At 49.6% G+C, this 21,586-nt stretch overlaps 1 protein-coding gene across 1 annotated transcript in view; it reads right to left on the reverse strand.

Annotated features, from left to right (window-relative positions):
- UBR4 (ubiquitin protein ligase E3 component n-recognin 4) overlaps positions 1-21,586 on the reverse strand; it is a 351,227-nt gene that overhangs the window by 325,024 nt on the left and 4,617 nt on the right. The window contains 8 exon segments of the mRNA XM_029579045.1: positions 3,126-3,180; positions 3,182-3,251; positions 13,086-13,137; positions 13,140-13,226; positions 13,326-13,428; positions 13,928-14,067; positions 14,218-14,347; positions 15,412-15,515. Coding sequence (XP_029434905.1) covers positions 3,126-3,180; positions 3,182-3,251; positions 13,086-13,137; positions 13,140-13,226; positions 13,326-13,428; positions 13,928-14,067; positions 14,218-14,347; positions 15,412-15,515 — 741 coding nt within the window.

Genomic DNA, 21,586 nt, shown 5'->3' on the forward strand with positions numbered 1-21,586 from the left:
GATCTTGCCAGGACCCGAAACAGGTCGTACGAGGCATCCGCACCGTACGCCACCGCGGCTTCGAGCCTATCCGCCTGGGCGGCTTCGGAGGCAGGCAGATCCTGAGACGTGAGGAGTTGTTGCACCCAGAGAAGGCTTGCCCTCTGGGCAAGCGAACTGCACATCACTGCCCGCATACCCAGCGCGGAGACCTCGAAGACCCTCTTAAGGAAAACTTCCAACTTGCGATCTTGCGTATCCCGTAAGGCCGCTCCTCCCGTCACCGGTATCGTCGTCCTCTTCGTGACCGCCGACACCGCGGAGTCCACCTTTGGAACTTTGATGAGGTCCAGGAAATCCTCCGGTAGTGGATATAGCTTTTCCATAGCACGGCTGACCTTCAGGGAAGCCTCCGGGGCATCCCATTCCCTAGTGAGGAGCTGCAGGAATGAATCGTGAATGGGAAAAGCACGAGCTCTCGGCCGCAGGGCTGCCAAGACCGGATCCCCCTTCTTCGAAGATGTGACGACTGCAGGCGCTACTGGCGCGGGCGGATCCGGCGGCGGGTCCAGATCCAATTCCTGAATTATGAGCGGGATAAGGTCATCCAGCTCGTCCCTCTGGAAGAGGCGGAGCGTGCGCGGGTCGTCTCCCTCCGGCGTGGGGTCCCCTTGGCCCAAGTCCGTAAGATCCGGTCCAGTATCCGCTGAGCCAGACACCGCTCCCACAGCCCCGGACGAGATGCGGGCCCGAGCTGGAGGGTGAGGGAGAGGCGCCCCGGCTGCCGCCGAGGCGGGGGGGGCCTGCGCAGATGAAGGAGCAGAAGCTGTCCGCGGTACCTTAGCAGGAGGAGGACCCGTAGGCACGTCTAACCCCTGCAAGTACGCTGTGTGCATTAGAAGAATAAATTCCGGGGAAAACCCCGGACTGGGCGGGGGGGGGGAGGAGCCCCTGGAGGCCCCTGCACCTGCGGGCCGTGTTCCGCCAGCAGAATCGGTGGAGAGACAGCCTCAGTCTCCCTGTCATCCAGCGCTGCCTGAGTCCCCTCCGGGCGCTGGGAATTGAAAATGGCCGCCGTTCCCGCCAGGAATGGGGGAGGGGCCGGCCCGCGCCTCCCGGGCATACTAGGCAGGAAGGAAAATTCGGCGAGGGACTGCGAGGTGCCTTCCCCCCCGGGAAGGCACCGAGCGCAGATGCCCTCGCGGGAAATCCTAGACCCCGGTTCGCCGCAGGCCAAACACCTCGACGGCCGCGGCATGGGGATCGGCGCAAAAAACGTAAAAAACCGGCAAAAAATGACGAAAATAAGCCTCGGGAGGGGGCGTGAGAGAGATCGCCACTGCGGGGGGGCCCGGACGGCCTGCACTGCCCGCCGAGAGAAAGCGCCGCGGGGGGGCCCTCCTGGCCTCACAACCTGCCGAGAAATCCTGTGCTGTGTGCCCTAGCAGCCCCTGAGGAGCTGCAAAAATGGCCGCTGAGAAGTGAAAACGCGCGGAGAGGCCGGCGCCACCGGCATCCGCGAGGCACCAGAGGAGGAAAGCTGTGAAACGAAAAATACAAAGAAAAATACAACTTACCCCGTCGCAAGGCAGAAGGACACAGCACAGAGAGAGAGAGAACACAGGAGGGAAGCCACGCCTCCCCAAAAATTGGAACTTTTTTTTTTTTTGTTAAAATAGACAAACTTGATCCACAAGCAAAAGAATTGCCAGGAGACCCAGAAAAACAGTAAGCAAAGGTAAAGAGAGTATCCTAGCAGAACTGGGAGAAACCCTGATTCCTACTCGCATCTGCTGGAGTCAGAAGATACTGAACTCCTGCAGAGGGGGTAGTAGTATATATGGTAACGCCCCCTCAAAGTTTATGCTGACTCCATCTGCTGGATTGGGGACATAACCCACTGTCTGGACTGATCCAGGTACGTACAGGGAAAAAGATTTTAGGCATGTGTGAGAGGAGCACAACAGAGCTACCGTGGAAAAACAGAAACTGAACTTGGGGGGGGGGGGGAATTGCGCGAACACACACAGGCACACAGAGACACAGCTCTGTGTTCGTTGAGAGGTTTCTACACTGGACTGCCCGGAAGGACACCCCATAAAGCATGGCTAATTCGGCCTGCTTATCTATGGAAAAAAATTTGTATTCTGTCACAAGCACTCATTTTACCATATCTCCTTCATACAATTTTCTAAATCTACTTTAAAACATTTTCAGAAACACTTAACACAAATAGCAGCTGGGATAACCATCTTGCATTTTTAATGATCACAATATAACTGTTCTCAGAATTATGTATAAATGGATTTCTTGATAGAAATGGATTGTTCTGACCCATCCTTTAAGGAAAACAAAAGTTTTTTTCAATGAATTTCTTCATGAATTCTTCCCACGAGCAATTCCGTCCTACTGACTCCCCACAAACCTGTCCTGGGATCCCACAGCCAGCTGGGTTTTCGGAATACCTACAATGAATATGCAAGAGAAGTTTACATGCATGCATTTCCATGCATATTCATTGTGGAAATCCTGAAAACCAGACTGGCTATTGGGCCCCCAAGCTAGGTTTTGGAAACCCTGCCCTACATTATAATTCATCCCTTCAGTTTCCATCCAATCAGTTAACAACTGTCAGGAAATGCCCTCAAGTTGGCAATTCTGGCTTCAATAGAAAAACAGTTTATGAAGGAAAGGATCTGCATAAATCAGCACGAAAAAATACAAAAAAAATTTGGTAAAATATACATATAGCTAAGACCGACCATTTAGGATTCCTGTTGTCAATCAATTCAATCTTTCAGGTCAGAAACAAGCAGCTCCATGCAGAACCTTAATGATAAACCATACATATGCATGGATTTGAAGCGTTTTTCAATGTTGACCCTAGTGAAAATGACATCTGATCGGGTTATATTTCCCAGGGACATGGGTCCACGTTCCATTCAAATTGCAGCCTTATTTGTCTACCAGCAAAAAAATCATCATGTCTCATAAACAGATGAGCCAATTTAACCTGCCCATTAGCATTTTCCAGCCTTATCTGAAAAGCCCTTTAAAATCAGATCCCAAGAATAACAAAATATGTATTCCTCACCCAAAACTATTCTGGTGGGGGGAATCATGATCAAGACCAAGTAACCACTAACCTGCATACAAGCAGCTGAGAGCAAGAACAGTCCCATCCTGTAGCCGAGATGGTTGTCAGAGGTTCAAGAACAGGGAGAGAGGAGGTGTCCAGTGCCATAGTCACATCAATCACCAGTGAATGAAAACTGCAAAAAGTAAAAATGTTTTGGAGAAGAGATTCCGATAGTGATTCTAAAATATTACTATGACGGGGGCCCTAAGTGAAGCATATAATAAATTTGATACAGCACAATATCAAGTAACACAAAGCCACACAATATGACAGATACCAGAGGGTCGCAAAAACGCAAGCTGGCAACACTCAAGTAGTCCAGGAATAAAAGAAAATTATTACTTTACCTGCTAATTTTCGTTCCTGTAGTACCATGGATCAGTCCAGACAGTGGGTTATGTCCCCAATCCAGCAGATGGAGTCAGCACAAGCTTTGAGGGGGCGTATCCATATATACTACTACCCCCTCTGCAGGAGTTCAGTATCGAGTATATCAAAGCCAGAGTAGAAACCCCCGAAGGATCAAGTTTGTGGAAACAGATAATGAAACAATTGTAACCGCAACAAGTAACTGCAAACATCCTACCAACTGTAGGGAGCTGTGAAAAACAGCGAAAAGAAACGACTGTGAAGACACAGAACACTGCGAGCAAGAAGTAGCGCAGAGCTGAGCAGGATCAAGAACCCAAACGCGGTGGGCGTCTGGACTGATCCATGGTACTACAGGAACGAAAATTAGCAGGTAAGTAATAATTTTCTTTTCCCTGTACGTACCTGGATCAGTCCAGACAGTGGGATGTACCCAAGCTTCCCTAAATCGGGGTGGGGTCCTGCGAGGCCTGCTCGGAGAACCTGCTCGCCAAAGTGTTCAGAGACTGAAGAGGCGAGGTGCCGCCTGAGAACGTGTAGAATGCGCTACGATTCCGGGTGGGGGAGTCCGACCCGCCCCAATGTAGGAAGCAGCAATGCCGGCCTTCAGCCATCTGGCAATGGTAGTCTTCGAGGCCTGAGACCCCTTCTTAGGACCGGCCCCAGAGTACGAAGAGATGGTCAGAGGTCCGGAACTCATTTGTAGCCTCCAGATAGAGGCGCAGAGTGCGCTGACATTCAAGAGACGGAGAGACTTCGGCTCTGAGGAAGAGAAGGATGGCAACTCCACCGTCTGGTTCACATGGAATGCAGAAACCACCTTCGGAAGGAAGGAGGGAACGGTGGCGAAGCGAAACTCCAGAGTCGGAGAAACGGAGATAGGGCCTCTCTACACGACAGAGCCTGCAGCTCCGAGATGCGTCGAGCGGAACAGATGGCCACAAGAAATACAGTCTTGAGAGTGAGATCCTTTATCGTTTGCGCTGCGCAGCGGCTCAAACGGTGGTCCCGACAGGGAGCGAAGCACAAGGTTAAGACTCCAGGAGGGACAAGGGTTCCGTAACGGAGGACGCATATGCTTGCCACCCTTGAGAAAACGAGCAATGTCAGGATACTGTAGAAGAGAGCCCCCATCGCTCAACAGCGAACCAAGGGCGGCCACCTGAACCCGTAGTGAATTATAGGCGAGCCCTTTTTCCACCCCGCCTGTAGAAAACTGAAGGATCTGAGGTACAGAAGCCTTAGCGGGGTCTCGTGGCCTGGCTAGTACACCACAGCTCGAACACCTTCCAGACTCGAACATAGGCCGCCGATGTCGATGTCTTTCGTGCCCGCAATAGCGTGGATACTACTTGGCCTCCGGGTAGCCCCGACGCCGGAGGCGGCGCCTCTCAAAAGCCAGGCTGCAAGACAGAAGAGTTCTGCCTGCTCGAAAACTACCGGGCCCTGATGTAGGAGCTGGGGGAGGTGCCCCAGCCTGATTGGCCCGTCGATCACCAGCTGTAGCAGGTCCGCAAACCTGGGTCGCCTGGGCCATTCTGGGGCGATGAAAACCACGGTCCCCTGATGGCTTTCTATTCTGCGGAGCATCCTGCCCACCAGGGGCCATGGTGGAAAAGCGTAGAGCAGAAGATGTGGCGGTCACGGGAGGACCAGGGCATCCACTCCCTCCGCGCTGCGCTCTCTCCGGCGACTGAAGAAGCGTGAGCCTTGGCGTTGAGAGCGGACGCCATCAGATCCAAGTGGGGGGCCCCCCCACCGATGGACGAGAAGTTGCATCGCTTTGTCGGAGAGAGACCACTCTCCGGGGTCCAGCAGTTGACGACTGAGGAAGTCCGCCTGGACGTTGTCCACACCGGCGATGTGCGAGGGCCGCTAGCCGGACGAGATGACGCTCCGCCCATTTGCATCAGCAGCGCCGCCTCGAGCGCGGGCTGCGCATGCCTCCTTATCGGTTGATGTAGGCCACGGTGGTAGCGTTGTCCGATAGGATTCTGACTTCCCGGTTCCGAAGAAGCGGGAGGAAATGTCGCAGAGCTAGCCGGACCGCTCTGGTTTCCAGACGGTTGATTGACCCACTTCGCCTCCACCGTGGACCACGTCCCCTGCGTGGCGCTTCGATCGCAGACTGCACCCAAGCCTGCTAGACTGGCATCGGTGGTCACCACCACCCAATTTGGCAGATCGAGGGACACGCCACGGGCCAGGTTCGGCGGATCCAACCACCAGCCCAGACTGTCCCTGGCATTCTGCGGGAGTGGGAGAATCATCTGGTAGTCCTGCGATACTGGTTTCCAACGGGAGAGGAGCGCCCACTGTAAGGTCCTGAGGTGCGCGAAAGCCCAAGGTACAAGGTCGATGGTGGGACCCCATCACTCCCAGGAGTTGCAGGTAGTCCCAGGAGGTGGGCTCTGGTAACGCAGAGAACCGTCGTGTGTGATCCCGCAAGGATTGAGCTTTGTTCTGGCGCAGAAAAACTTTGCCAGTAGGGTGTCGAAGGTCGCCCCCCAAAAAAACCCAAGCGTTGCGAGGGCATGAGGGAGCTCCTTGGAGAAGTTCACTACCCATCCCAGGGAATGTAGAAACCGTACTACTCGAGTCACCGCTGAGCGTCCATGATCGAATGACTTCGCCCGGAGGAGCCAATCGTCCAGATAAGGATGAACCAGGATGCCCTCCTTCCGGAGAGCTGCTGCCACGACTACCATGATCTTGGTGAGGTGCGCGGCGCCGTCGCCAATCCGAACGGGAGAGCCGTGACTGAAATGCTGGTCCAGAATTTTGAAACGAAGGAAACGGTGGTGGTCCGGGCGGATGGGAATGTGCAGGTAGGCCTCTGTTAAGTCCAGGGAGGCGAGGAACTCCCCCCGATGCACCACCGCAATCACTGACCGGAGCGTTTCCATGCGGAACCGAACGACTCGAAGGGATTTGTTGACTTCCTTGAAGTCTAGGATAGGCCGGAAAGGAACCGTCCTTCTTTGGAACGACGAAATAGATGGAATAGTGGCCCGAGCCCACCTCTCCGAAGGCACGAGCGCAATAGCGCCTATCTCCCGGAGTCTGTCCAGAGTCAGCTGCACTGCTCCTCTCTTGAGGTCCAAGCCAACAGGGGGAAAGATGAACCTCCCTGCGGGGGGCGGACAAATTCCAATGCGTAGCCGTGTTCTATTGTATCCAGGACCCACTGGTCCGAGGTGATCCGTGCCCACTCCGCGTAGAAATACGTTAGTCGGGTCCCCCAATCTTGGGACAGGGGAGTGGGCGAGACTGGCATCATTGTGAAGACTTGGTATAGGGGTTCCCGGTTCCGGGAGTAGTGCGTGCGGGCAGACGCCCGCGAAAGGAGCGCGACCAGGGCTGAGACCTGGGGGTGGATGACCGGGAGCCCGCCTGTCTGTATCCCCTGTAGCGCCGTTGCGCTCTGGCTCTGGTTCTGAGAAGAAGAAAATGCTCTGGATGGTCGAACCTATCCTCCGGCAGCCGATGAACAGCGTTCTCCCCCAGGGACTTGATGATCTGGTCCAAATCCTCCCCGAAGAGGAACTTGCCCTGAAGGGAAGAGAGCCCAGACTCGACTTAGAGGACGTATCAGCCGCCGAATTGCGTAGCCACAGTAGTCGTCGTGCTGCCACTACCGAAACCATGGATCTTGCGAGGACCCGAAAAAGGTCGTACGAGGCGTCCGCCCCATACGTCACTGCGGCTTCTAGCCGATCTGCCTGGGCAGCCTCATCGGACGGCAGGTTCTGAGACGTGAGGAGTTGTTGCACCCAAGGAGACTAGCCCGCTGGGCAAGCGAACTGCACATCACCGCCCGCATACCCAGAGCGGAGACCTCGAAAACCCGCTTAAGGAAAACTTCCAACTTACGATCCTGTGTGTCCGCAACACCGCACCTCCCGTCACTGGGATAGTCGTCCTCTTCGTGGACCGCCGACACTGCGGAGTCCACCTTTGGGACCTTGATGAGGTCCAGAAAATCTTCGGGGAGCGGGTACGGCTTTTCCATAGCCCGGCTGCTCTTCAGGGAGGCCTCCGGGGTGTCCCATTCCCTGGTGAGAAGTTGTAAAAACGAGTCATGAATGGGAAAAGCCCGAGCCCTCAGCCGGAGTGGCCGCCAGGACAGGATCTCCCTTCCTTGAAGAAGTGACGACAGCGGGAGCTACTGGGGCAGGCGGGTCTGGTGGCGGGGTCCAAATCTAATTCTTGGATGATCTGCGGGATGAGGTCGTCCAGCTCTTCCCTCTGGAAGAGGCGTAGGGTACGCGGATCATCCCCCTCCTGCGTGCCGTCCCCTTGTCCCTCGTCCGAGAGGTCAAGTCCATGTCCCGCTGGGTCTGGCACCGCCCCCACTGCCGCGGGCGTGGATCGGACCCGGGTAGGAAGGCGGGAGGCCCCCACTCCCGGAGGGTTGGGGGGGGGCCGGCGTCGAGGGCGACATCCGAGGGATCTTAGGAGGGAGGGGTCCCACAGGTGCTTCCAGCCCCTGCAGATAAGCGGTATGCATGAGCAGGATAAACTCCGGAGAGAACCCCGGCCTGCTCGGGTGCGCTTCGGGGGCGGCGTGGTTCCTGCTCCCTGGCTCTGGGTGCTTGGTTCCTGCACCAAAATCGGGGGAACACCCCCGCTGGTAGAGTCCTCCAGGGATCCGTTCTCCCTCGTGGCCTCCAGGGATCCGTTCCCCCTCGTGGCCTGCGCCTCAGGGCGCTCAGAATGTAAAATGGCCGCCGTTCCCGCCAAAAATGGCGGAGTGGCCGGCCCGCACCGCCCGGGCAAAAAAGAGAAATCAGTCAGGGACTGTGAGGTACCTTCCCCCCCGGGGAGGCATCGTGCACAGATGCCCTCCCGGGAAATCCGGGACCCCGGGTCTCCGGCAGGCCGCACAGCGGGACGGCCGCGGCATCGGGATCGCTGTAGGAGAAAAGAAAAAGCCACGGGGGGGGGGCCACGCGCAGAAAAGCGCCGCTGCGGGGGGGGCCTGGTCGGCCCGCACTGCCCGCTGTCCGAAAATAGAGGAGGGTGCCGCGGGGGGGGCCTTCCCGGCCACACGACCCGCCCCAGACATCTTTCCCTAAATGGCTCAGCAGCCCATGAGGAGCTGTAAAATGGCCGCGGGTGAGGGAGGTAAAGAGCGAAGAGGCCGGCTCCACCGGCTTTCGCGGGCACCGGGGGCTGAGCTGTGAAGGAAAAAACTACAAAGGAAAAAACAAACTTACCCCTGGCTGCAACGAGAAATAAACAGCAAGGCCGCAGAGAAGAGACAAGGAAGATAAGCCACTCCCCAGAAGTTGAAAGAAACTCTGCCTTTTTTTTTTTTTTAAACTTAATACAAGCTTGATACAAACTTGATCCACAGAAAAAGACAACAACAAGCCATAATCAAGCTAGAAAGTGAAGAAAAAGGAAAAGGAGGGGAAGCCTGATTCCCCTACTCGCATCTGCTGGAGTCAGAAGATACTGAACTCCTGCAGAGGGGGGTAGTAGTATATATGGATACGCCCCCTCAAAGCTTGTGCTGACTCCATCTGCTGGATTGGGGACATAACCCACTGTCTGGACTGATCCAGGTACGTACAGGGAAATACAGCTTTAAAAGCACAGAGCAGAAATATAAAAGCATAGATATAGCAAGTCTGCTTACCATAAAAAATGTCTGTAGACAGCATGATGAACTAGCCATCACACGTGGGTGATGTTATCAGATGGCGCCAAACAGACCCTTCTCTCTAAGCTCAAAAGGTTTTTGCTCTACTGAGCATATGTGGCAATTCCTGCACCTCATGAGCCCTCTCAGTTGATTATACAGCTAAGTCTAGCTAGGCAGCTGACTCTCCAGGGAGGCGAATGGGTATTTAGCATAGCTTATTCATCCTGTTTATGGATAACAGTTTACAGTAAGCAATAAGGGTTGAATTAGCCATAGCACACAGGGAGGCCCAAGCTGAGGGCTGCAGTGGAGCATTTACTAAATGAGCAACCTAGACCCCACCATGGAGAGCAAAACATGCTACTCAAAACAGCTGGTCAATTTATTGTCACTCTTTGAAAAATTATCCAGACAGTAATGGGACATAAAGGTGTGCACGGACAACCAAGTTGCGGCTTTACAAATTTCTTCAAGAGGTTCAGCTCACAGATGAGCCACGGACGCAGCCATGGATTTAACTTGATGAGCCTTTATTGAATCTATAATCTCTAAGCTGCATAACAATATAAGGTACAGTCTGCAAGCCAACTCAATAATGTTTATTTAGCAACTGCTATGCCCAGTCGGTTAGGATTGTAAGAGACAAATAGTTGCAAGGCCTGACAGTATAACTAATAGGCAGATACAATAAAATTCGCTCTCCTGTGCGCGCGATTCAGTAAAAAAATAAATAAATAAATATTCAAATTAGGGCCTGCGGTAAAAAGAGGTGCTACGGACACTAGCGCATCCCTAGTGCCTCTTTTTTGACAGGAGCGGCAGCCTACACCAGTTCTCAAACCCGCTGACAGCCACGGGTTTGGAAATTAGACGCCGGCAAAATTGAGCATCCGGTTTTCAAACTGCGGGCCGATTTAAAATTTTTTTTATTATTTTTAACTTTTGTGACCTTCGACTTAATATCGCCATGATATTAAGTCGGAAGGTGTACAGAAAAGCAGTGACTGCTTTTCTGTGCACTTTCCCAGTGCAGGCAGAAATTAACGCCTACCTCTGTGCACTTTCCCGGTGCAGGCAGAAATTAACGCCTACCTTTGTGCTTGGCTGCACATTTTACTTTCTGTATTGCGCGGGAATAACTAATAGGGCCATCAACATGCATTTGCATGTTGCGGGTGCTATTAGTTTCAGGGGGGGGGGGGTTGGACGCGCATTTGACTCACTATTACCCCCCCTTACTGAATAAGGGGTAAACTTAGCGGCAAAAACGCGCGTCCAAAATGCGGGTTAACAGTGTGCTCCACCGGAGCACACTGTACTGTATCGGCCTGTTTGTTATTTTCCTGCAGTAACCCAAGGCTCTTTTACAGTCCAAGTCTTCATGTGCATGTGGCTTCAGAAATAACATACATGACGACTTGATTAATATGGAAAGGTGAAACTCTGTCAAGTACCAAACACCATTATTATTATGGAAGAACTGCATATAAGGAAAGTAATGAACTAAAGCTTGGAGCTCACTGACTCTTCGGCTGATGCAATTGCAACAAGAAATAATTTTCTTGTGAGAAATTTGAGAGAAGCAGACTCTAGTGGCTTAAAGGGTAGCTTCATAAGTTGTGTTATAACCTCATTCAGGTCCCATGGAACAGAGGGGTCTTGAGAACTGGAGGTTTGGTATGCCATAAGCCTTTCATGAACCAGAGTACGAGTGGAGTGGAGATTAGTCTACCTTAATGACTCCAAGATGTACTCTCACTGACGAGGAAGAAAGAAAGCACTTAAGCAGTTCTTTTGGTTTGTATGTAAATGAGTCCAAGGAACTTTGACATCGACATCAGGAGAACTGTTTTCATTTAAATTTGTAAACTATCCTAGTTCATGGTTGATATAAGCCTGAACAGAAAACCAACATGGAGAAACGAAAACCCCCAGAATCCTCGGGTTTTCTTAGCCTGCTTTGGATGAATGAACTCTAAGGGACTTGCTGAGAATGACTTGCAGAATTCAGCTGGACAGGCAAGCTGGCACAAGAAAGGTGAGGCCTATTCATAGGGTCACAAAGAAGAAACCAAGGGCAGGAGCTTCAGGCACTATTCTCAGGAGTTTTTATAAACACAGCCACAGATGTAATTACCTTGACCAGTAAGATTTTAACAGAACAAATGAGCCACACCTGGGGGTAAGTAATCAGGGCAATTACATAGTCTCATACATGAGACTATGTAATTGATCCTTTGGGCAGTCACGCAAATCTCTAGAACCTTCTACTTGTGTTCAATCTTGAATGTTATCGATAAAAGGAGGATCACTTCCTGTATACGATGAGATGCTGGTAGTCAGTGTGTCAGAGACATGGCATCAGCATCTCCCAACAATACTTATATTGTTCAATAAAAAAATTATGATTTCTACCAAAATCTAAGTGTTCTTATATCCCTGGTCATAAGCATCATAAAAAATGGCGTGGCGCTTAACATGGTGTAATGGTGAATGCTGGTAGAACTAATCCCCTGTGGCCCTCGATTCTGAGAATGACCCTGCCCAGCAGATTTCAAGGCATATAGCAGCTCCTCTTCCGGCCAGGTCTGAACGAGAGCATTGATCCCCAGGGTCTCTTCTGCAACTGAAGAATCTGGGAACCTTCGCATTGTGAGATGCGGCCAGTAGGTCGATGGACAGGAGACTCCATCTATCTACTGCCAGCTGAAACTCTTTGGCCAACAACGCCCACTTTCCAGGATCCAGACTCTCCCTGCTTAGAAAGTCTGTTCCGACGATGTCTTTTCCTGCGACGTGGGAGGCCGAGATCATCTGTATATAGATCTCCTTATAGAATGGGCAGAAATACATCTCCTGTGATACTTGCTGGCTCTTAGTTCCACCCTGGCGACTGATGTAGCCTACTGTTGTTGCATTGTCAGACATTATGCAGACCACCTGACCCTACAGTATGTGGCTGAATTGTAGACACGCCAATATGACTGCCCGGTGGGCTTCCAGGCCGTTTATGTTCCAGAGAACCTCTTCCTTGGTCCAATGCCCCTGGGCAGTCAGTTCCTGACAGTGAGCTCCCCAGCCCTGGAGGCTCGCATCTGTCTCCCCTGCCCAGATGAGGTTTCCTGTACCCACTGCTTTTCAGCTGCTTCAACAGCAAAGACCACACTGGGAACAGGCTACCGGACCATGGCACACCTCTGAGGGATCTTGGAAATCACCTCAAGAATTCTCCACTGGGGGAGGGACCTTTAGGTATCACCGCAAGAGAGTGGAGCTCAATCTTTTCTCCAATTTAAAAGTAGAATTTTTTCTTCCAAAAGGTACAGCGATCCCCATAGGGAAAGCATGTCCACTTCTGCTGGAGACAAAGAGATCCTGAAGGGCTGAGATCACTGAAGGGTGTATATAGGATGATGTCAGCTTTGAAATCTGACTCTGTTTCCATCTGCTGGCAGGGGAGCATAACCTATTAGTCCAGAGTCCATTTGGCTACACAATAGGAAAATATAAATTTGCAGAAAATAAATTTCTCTTCTCACTCTCATGCTGGGAACAGTTTCTCTTGGGGCTGGTGGCTCAGAGTTGCAGGACTTGCATACCCTTGATCAGATGGAGGACCCTGGTGTCTTTAGGAATGAAAATGCTGCCCTGATATTTTTATTTAACTCCCATGGGAAATCACTCCAAACTGGCATCTGCCACTGTTTGAGCCCCGGGGGAGAAAGGAAGAAGGCAGGGAAGAAACATAGAAGCATCTGTGAACACCAATTCAGAAGCAAGAAGCCGGGTAGGAAAAGAAAAAGCACAAAATTGAAAGGCAACTCGATGGGCATGTGGAGCATCAGACAGAGTATAACACAAGATTACAGCAGAAAGACAGGAGTGAGAACATTAACACATCTGAAGGTAAAACATTTTACAAATTGCAGAAGGCAACAGGAAGCATACCCATTCCGAACAGCAGTAGCATCTGCCACTGTAGCTGGCATAATAAAGAAGAGTTGGCTATCACAGCGTCCTGAAACCGATTTATATAGCGTAGGAAGTATGGAAGGTTCAAGCAAACTCGAAGCAGCTTTTCAGAGCCTCCTGGAGGAGTTAAAAAAAAAAAAAAGAAAATCATTTTCCAGCACACTAAAATTGTTTACGTTTTGACATTTTGCTGCTCAATTAAGAAAAGCCTCCTACCTAGCTCCTGCAAACTGGCCACATTCTGAGCAATGAAGACACACTTTGTCTTAGCAGCTGATGCTTGATCTGCAGAATTTTGTTCGTCACCTTCTGCTTCCACCTGATAACACAGTATCATGCATTGAATATATGCAAAAAAAAAAAAAGCAATTGCACAACCCATCTGATTGTTGGAGGTATGACATCTAACCATAAAATCATACCTCATTTTCTAAGCACCTAAACTTCAGATGACTTTCCATATTCTTAATCCTCACAAAGAAATCAAACATGGAATGAACTCCCCATCCTGGTACAGCCACCATATTTACTTTTTCCTTCCCTTCTCCCTTTTTTTTAACCACCATTTACCAAGGTGAACAGATACATACAATGGCATCTCTTTACAAAAGGCATTCTACGTAACGCTATTTCTATTATAATGGTTCACTTTCTCCACAATTCCATAATCTGCTACAACAAATTAAATCATCCTCCAGCTCTGGAGCAGATTGGTAAAACGTATTGTATATACTGATTCTAATTATTTCCTTTACAATTCCTTTGCTTTTCACTAAAGCACTTTATAGAGCAAAGCCATCTGTCCAACGCCTACTCACCTCTGGCTGAGGAGGAAGGACAGGGGATGTTGCAACTCTAGGATTAAAGACAGATGTCAACTGGTTCAGAAAGTTCATCTGCACTTCCTTTTGTCGGAGCTCTGGGCTCACTGGAGAAGTCAATTCCTTCTGATCTTCCACTATAAAGGCAAAAAAAAAAACAGTTGGGGGAGGGGGGGCATAGTATTATACAAAGGACATGAGAAGTCATAGGCCTCAATACATGTCCAAGCAAAGAAGCTTATAGTGCATCGCAGTAAGTTTCTTTTACATGAACATTTGGAACTCACCATCAGAGAGAGTTTTGACAGTTTGTGGAAGTTTGGCAGACTTCATCATAGCTGTAAAAGTGATAATTTCAGTTCTGTCCAAGCAGCTGCAGCCTGTACATAGGCCCTTAATTAACAGGATAAGGTGCTTCTAAAAGAAAGAAGATAAAATACTAAGTTTCTACTCTGCTTCTGGAATTTTGACTTTTTCTGTTTTTTTAAATTCCTGCCAACTTTATTGGTTTGCTCTTTTCCGCATCCTTGGGAATGTAGTACCCAACTTAATCAATAGCCACTGGGGTCTCTAAAATGCTCCATTACAATTATCCAAAGGCTTACGCAACTGATGTAAAACTCAACAAGAAACATTTGAACATATAAAGAAATGCTGTAAGATACAAATATTCTAGAAATCTATTATAAATAATCTCTCATAAGTGCTTACAAACCACAGAGTTCAACTGAACTGTTATGTTCTAGGTGGCATTCTACTATTCTGCTCTTTTTTGATAAATATGTTCATTCCTCGCAGTTAAGTTTATCGTGGTATTTTATTATATGACAAATTGTCTATACAATAAAACTCAATAGAGTTATCACAAAAAAATAAATAAATCTTTCATTCACTCACCGTGCTAGGCCTAATACAAGATTGGGGAATGCTAGTTCTGGTTGTTTTATGGGCTACACGAGGAAATTCAAGAACCAGAAGTAAAAAGGGAGTTTGAAGGGAGAGCTAGTAGTCCAGGGAGAGGATGGGGAAAAAGGATGGGAGATTGGGGAAAAGCACCTTTAATATCTAGGAAGCAGAATGGGTCCACTGGGTAGAGCTAACAGCTGGGAAAGATCTTTAGCCCAGCGAGCTGAGATAGAATGGCTACAGCTAGAATAAGGAAGGCAGTCAAGTTTGTAGGACTGGCAGTTCGGATACTCGGAGCTTGAACAAGAAATGCAAGTGCGGCCAAATGGTCTGTATCTGGCAACATCTACTATGTTATTTTAGGAAGAGCCACTTCAAACAAATATAGAAAGAAATCAACAAAATCTCATTAACATGCTCAACTGAGGTATCATCCCAGCAACAGATACTCCCAGGGGGTAAGAAGTCATTACCATTTCCTTCCGTCGCAACCTTTGTGAAATGATTCCTACCGAAGGCAAACAGTCACTTTAAAGTAAACGTCAGCACCAGTGCAAAGAGCTATCCTGTCTCACCTGAGAAACCGCGCACGCCTCATCTGGATTCTCAAGTCGCAGCAGTGAGAACTCAATCAGGACCTTGCAGGCAGCTGCCACGGACTGTAACTGGTTCCTAGGAACTGGAGGAAGAACACACACATAAGAGTCACTCTATTCATGCAGAAAAATGAATAAACTCACTCTCGAGCATCTTTTCAAATGTCTAGAATGATTTAAGAAAATCATTTATTGCTGAGCCAAAAGATGAAGTTTATTGTCAGCCACTTTCAAGAGAGTTCTACAGCAGCAGTGCCAATATCTGCCCAGGGAACGCTTTCCAAGACATCACCCTCCTTTGCCTTGGGTACGAACAGATTTCAAGTCCTCGGGAGACAGGGGAATACCAACGGTACCTGAATGTAATCCACTTCGTGGATGACCAGTCACAAAAAGCAGAATATAAAATTAAAAGTTGAATTCACAATGAATTTAGACCTGCTACAATAGTCAGTCTGGAAAGTGGATTAATGATAAACTTCCATATAATGAGTTCCATCTGAATTATGCACCAAGTGTTCAGAAAGCTGAGAATTTAAAATGTTTTTAAATTTAGTAATATAAAGTCAGCAAAAAAAAAAAAAAAAAAAATGCCGTATAGGAAGCTAGCAGTTATTCGCTTACTCAGAATTTATGTAGCAGAATCTGCAAAGTTTTGCTGCAACTAAATGTGTTTATGTTAAAGGAGATAAAAAGAAAACAAGTAGTAAAAATGTGCTCACTATAGATGTAGCACGTTTTAGGGTTCTAAAAGTTATAATACTGAGGCATAGGAAATTAGGAAAAAGCAAAAGCATTGTCAGATTAAGCATAGAACACTGATCAGGCAGACTAAGAAGAGAATTTGAAATGAAGTTAGCCATAGAGGCAAAATCTCATAATAAAAACTTTTTAAAATATATCTGAAAGACTGTTAGATGACAGAGGGGATAAAGGGGCACTTGGGGAAGATAAGGCCATTGCAGAAAGACTAAATGAATTCTTTGCTTCTGTGTTTACTAATTACAATGTTGGTGAGATACCGATTCTGGAGATGGTTTTCAAGTGTGATGATTCAGATGAACTGAACCAAATCACTAGAAGATGTAGTAGGCAGATTGACAAACTAAAGAGTAACAAATCACCTGGACCAGATGGTATGCACCCCAGGATTCTGAAGAAACTCAAAATGGAGAAATTACTTACCTGATAATTTCATTTTCCTTAGTGTAGACAGATAGACTCAGGACCAATGGGTTATGTGCTCCCCTGCTAGCAGATGGACGAAGTCAGGTTTCAAAGCTGATGTCACCTTAGATATACTCCTGCAGTGACCTCAGCCATTCAGTATTCTCTTCAAAAGCCCTTGTGGACATAGAATTGAAAAACTTGAATACCACTTAACTTGATTAAAAACTGGTAACCATAAGTGTACTCAACCAACCATAAGTGCTGAATCCCAGCTAAATTATGGATGCCCTGATCTAGGGATAGGGCAATGGCTTAGCCGTAACCTCTTTGAATCACGATTCACCTCATGGGCGATTCCTTGACATCATCCATGGGCAGCCATGGGCGGGATGCTGAGTCCATCTGTCTACACTAAGGAAAATGAAATTTATCAGATAAGTAATTTCTCCATTTCCTAGCGTGTAGTCAGATGGACTCAGGACCAATGGGATGTATAAAAACTACTCCCGAGCGAGGTGGGAGGCTGCACGCGGTCCGGATAGCACCACCCTCACAAAGGCTGCGTCCTCTCGAGCCTGTACGTCCAGGCAATAGAACCTGGAGAAGGTGTGTAAGGAGGACCCAGTCGCTGCTCAGCAGATGTCAATGGGTGACAGTGGCTTAGCTTCTGCCCAGGATACTGCCTGGGCCCTAGTGGAATGAGCTTTAACCTGAAGGGTTAAAGGCTTCCCTGCCTCTACATAAGCTCCCGTGATCATTTCCTTGATCTAAGCTGCTTTGCCTTGTTTCTTTCCACCGAGAAGAACAATCAAGCGGTCCATCTTGCGCACCAGTTCTGAACGTTCTAGATACTGTACTAAAGCCTACTGACGTTTAAGTGGCGTAGGAGGCAGTAGTCTTCTGTGTTTTTGCGTCTATCTAGGGACAGTAAGGAGATGGACTGGTTCAGGTGAAACTCAGAGACTACCTTTGGCAAGGAAGGAAGGAACGGTGCGAAGCTGTAACGTTCCTGGATTCAACCAAAGGAACAGTTCCAGACATGACAGCGCCTGTATTTCAGAGATGCGACGAGCTGAGTATATCGCCACCAAGAATACAGTCTTCATTGCTAACAGGTGTAGAAACAGTTTGCTCAGCGGCTGAGAAGAATGCCCTGCTAAAGGGTCCAATACTAGATTGAGGTTCCATAGGTGGGACCGGTCACTAACGGTGGTCGGAGTTGTTTAATCCCTTTTTGGAAATGGGCCAAGTCCAGATGTGTCAACAGGCGGGCTCCATTCACCTTTGAAACAGTAGAGAGGCATCACCTGGATTTCAAGGAGTTAAGGGGCAACTGTTTGATCAGGTCATCCTGTAAAAATTCCAGAATCATGGGGATCTTTGGTTGTGTGAGAGGGTACCCTGTGCTCCTCGCATCAGGCCTCAAATATTCTCCAGATCCACACATACGCCAAGGACGTCAAGAACTTCCGCATGCAGAGCAAGATAGCAATTATTGCTGTCGAATATACACGCTTCGTTAGGTGAGCCCTCTCAAGGGCCAGACCATAAGGCAAAACTGAGTTGGGTCCTTGTGAAGGATCGGACCTTGTTGGAGAAGGTCCCTATGCAGAGGGAAGCATAGGGGGCTCTCCACCAGAAGCCTTCACATGTCTGCATACCAATCCGGGGCCACCAGAAGGACTAATCCTCTGTGGTATTCGATCTTGTGAATGACCTTGCCCATCAGAGGCCACAGAGGGAGGTGTACAGTCAATCCTCCTCTGACCAGGCCTAGACAAAAGTGTCGATCCCTTGGAATTGCTGATCTCTTCTGCAACTGAAGAATCGGGGGACCTTAGCAATGTGAGATGTGGCCAGTAGGTCGATGGATGGGAGGCCCCAGCAATCTACCAAGAACTGGAAGGCTCTGGTTGACAACACCCATTCTCCTGGACTCAGACTGTCCCTAATGAGAAGGTCTGCATTGACATTGTCTTTTCCCACAATGTGGGAGGCCGAGATCCCTTGTAGATTTAACTCTGCCCATTCCATAAAGAGGTCTACTCCCAGAGACACGGTGTCTTTTGGTTCTTCCCTAGCAATTGATGTAGGCTACCGTTGAGTTATCCTGCATCACACATACAACCTGGCCCTGGAGTCTGTGGCTGAATTGTAGGCATGCTAATCTGACAGCCCGAGCTTCCAGGCGGTTTATGCACCAGCTCGTTTCTTCCTTGGTCCATCCCCCAATGGGTTGTCAGTTCCTGACAGTGAGCTCCCCACCTTTGGAGGCTGGCATCCGTCGTGAGTAGTAGCCAGTTTGGTGAGGACAGGCTTACACCCTTGCTTAGGTGAAATTCCTGTGGCCACCACTGGAGCAGAGAACCTACTTCTAATGGAAGGTGGAAGCGAATCGAGTAGCTTTGAGACAGTGACAGAAGGAAGCGTTGGAGTGGCCGCATATGAGCGCTCGCCCATGGTACTACCTCCCTCCAGGGTTGACGCCATCAGCCCAAGGACCTGAAGACAGCTTCATACCCTGGAGTGCACTGTGCTCATCAACCAATGCACTTGGCCCATCAGCTTTTTTATCCTTGAAGAAGGGAGCAGGACTTTGTCCTGCTTAGTGTTGAACTGGACTCCCAGGTACTCTTAAGGACTGGGAGGGCTTGAGGCAGCTCTTGTCCACGTTCACAGCCTAACCAATTTCCTGAAGCAGGGACCTGACCCTGCTGGTCGCCTGGAGGCTCTCTTCCAGTGACTTCACCCGGATCACCCATCATATCTAAGTAAGGGTGCACCAGGATCCCTTCTTTCCTCAGTGCCGCCGCCACCACAACCACAACTTTGGAGAATATTCTGGGGAGGTTGCCAGTAATTTGAAGGTTGGCCTCCGAGAGGTCAGGAACTCTCCTGGTTGTACGGTCATTATGACAGAGTGGAGCGTTTCCATGCGAAAGTGGAATATCCAGATAACGACTGATGCTTTTGAGATCCAGGATGGGGCGAAACAACCCTCCTTCCTGGGTACAATGAAATAGATGGAACAACACCCTGTATTTTCCTGGGGGACATCAGTACCGGAGTTATAGCCCTCAGAATGAGGAGCCTTAATGTAGATTCCACTGCCAGTTTCTTGTGCTGGGAGTGCAAGAGTGACATCATGAACATGTCCCGAGGGATGCTGTGAAATTGTAGAGCGAATCCTTCTCGTATTATGTCCACTACCCATTTGTCAGATGTGATCTTGACCCACCGCCAATAGAAGAGGGATAGTCTGCTCCAGTACTGGAAAGTAGCAAGAGGCTTTCCATAGGGAGATCAGACTGGATGAAGGAATCTAGCACCTCCTCAGTGTCATCTGAGTCCCTGCCAAGGATACCGTTGGCGAGGAGAGGCATGCCTCAAGGTCTGTCGACAGCGGTGGGAGAGGGTTTTTTGTTTGTTTGTTAAACTGGTAGAGGTCCCATCCAGGCAGGGCCAGTGAGGAAGCAGGTTGCACTTGTATGATGGTTTTCATGGCCCTGGAGAAATAATTCCATCCTAGAGAAGATGGCAGTGCCCCTGCCTTGCCCAGGAGTACTGGAGTAGGTGCCGCTGAATTTCCCTCTCCCACAGATGGCTCAGTCATGGGTGCTTCCAGCTAAGGTTGTGGCTAACCCCTCCTCTGAATGAGAAGAGCCGGGCTTAAAGTCTGAGGAAGCCAACTCTCCTTGGACTTCCACATAGTGCTGACACAGGTTGAAATTTAGGTCAGGCTGAGGAGTCTTAATACCACAAGCAGCACCAAAAGCAAGGCGCTTAAGATTCTTGGTTGCCGGCGCCATTGGCAGTGGTAGCTGTACATTCCAATCAGCTTGCGATTAAAAAGTTATCTGCACACAAATTTAGAGCGCCTAGATGGGGCGCGGTTGTGCGCGTAAGTACATATTGTCACGCGCTCAGCGCAAGTGCTCCCAGAATTGTGTGTATAAGTACACACTGACGTTACGCGCACAGTCGAAATACTGCGCGTATCGGCGTTCTGCACAGGGCCATACGACACATACAGAGACGCGACCATGTAATGTGCTTAATGCAGGGCATAACCCACAGAGGGCTGCTCCACCCTCTGGGAGGTTCAATTCCCCTTACCCTCTCTGTGGGAGCAGGAATGTCGTCGATACGGATAAGGGTCATGCTGACCCATCCTCCAACTGGGAGAAGCCAGGCTAGGAGAAGTTCTAAGGGTCTAGCCCTCCCTGGGTTTCCTCACAGTACCGACACAGGAAGGATTTTAGGTCAGACTATGCAGCCCTAATATGGCAGACAGCACAAAGACTGTCGCTTCTTTAGTCATAGCTGTCTTGTGCCTTCAGCCAGCTAGCGCTTGGATTCGAGTGCACATAGATCTGCCTCAATGCGTGTACACATAAGCGCCCTCGTGAGTACGCGCGCAGTTATGCACCCGTTAGGCACACAAAGGGCCAGCCCACACCACGCGTACTGATGGTCAAAGGGGGAAAATGGCGCCACACCAAACCGTGCATAAGATGGCACTGCCACGGCCTGCCACATGGAATGCTCACCGAGCCTGAAGCGGGGCCTAGCCCATCGGGGGAGGGCCGCTCAACCCACTCAGAAATCCCTTTCCTTTACAGGATTGGGAACATCGTTGGTAAGGCGCGCCGAGCAAGGAGACCGGAGAAAAGACTTACCGAAGCCCTTCCACATCTCTGAATCGGAGGAGTTCTTCTCTTCTTACCTGGGCTCAGCACTTACCGGCTGAGTAGAGAGACAGTCTCCGGCTGTGGGGGGAGAGGGCTTAGGCTGTCACCTCCATGCTCAGCTTCCTGCACCTGCTGCCTTTCAGCTGCTTCGGCAGCAAAGGCCACGCCGGGAACCATCTATCAACCCGAAGCACATCTCTGAGAGATCTCGGAAATCGCCTCAGGATTTCTCAACTGGGAGAGGGCCTTTCTGAGAGCCAAGATCACACCCAATATGCATTACAAAAGTCTAA

The sequence above is a fragment of the Rhinatrema bivittatum genome, chromosome 15 (genome assembly GCF_901001135.1).
Source record: "Rhinatrema bivittatum chromosome 15, aRhiBiv1.1, whole genome shotgun sequence".
Classification (NCBI taxonomy): domain Eukaryota; kingdom Metazoa; phylum Chordata; class Amphibia; order Gymnophiona; family Rhinatrematidae; genus Rhinatrema; species Rhinatrema bivittatum.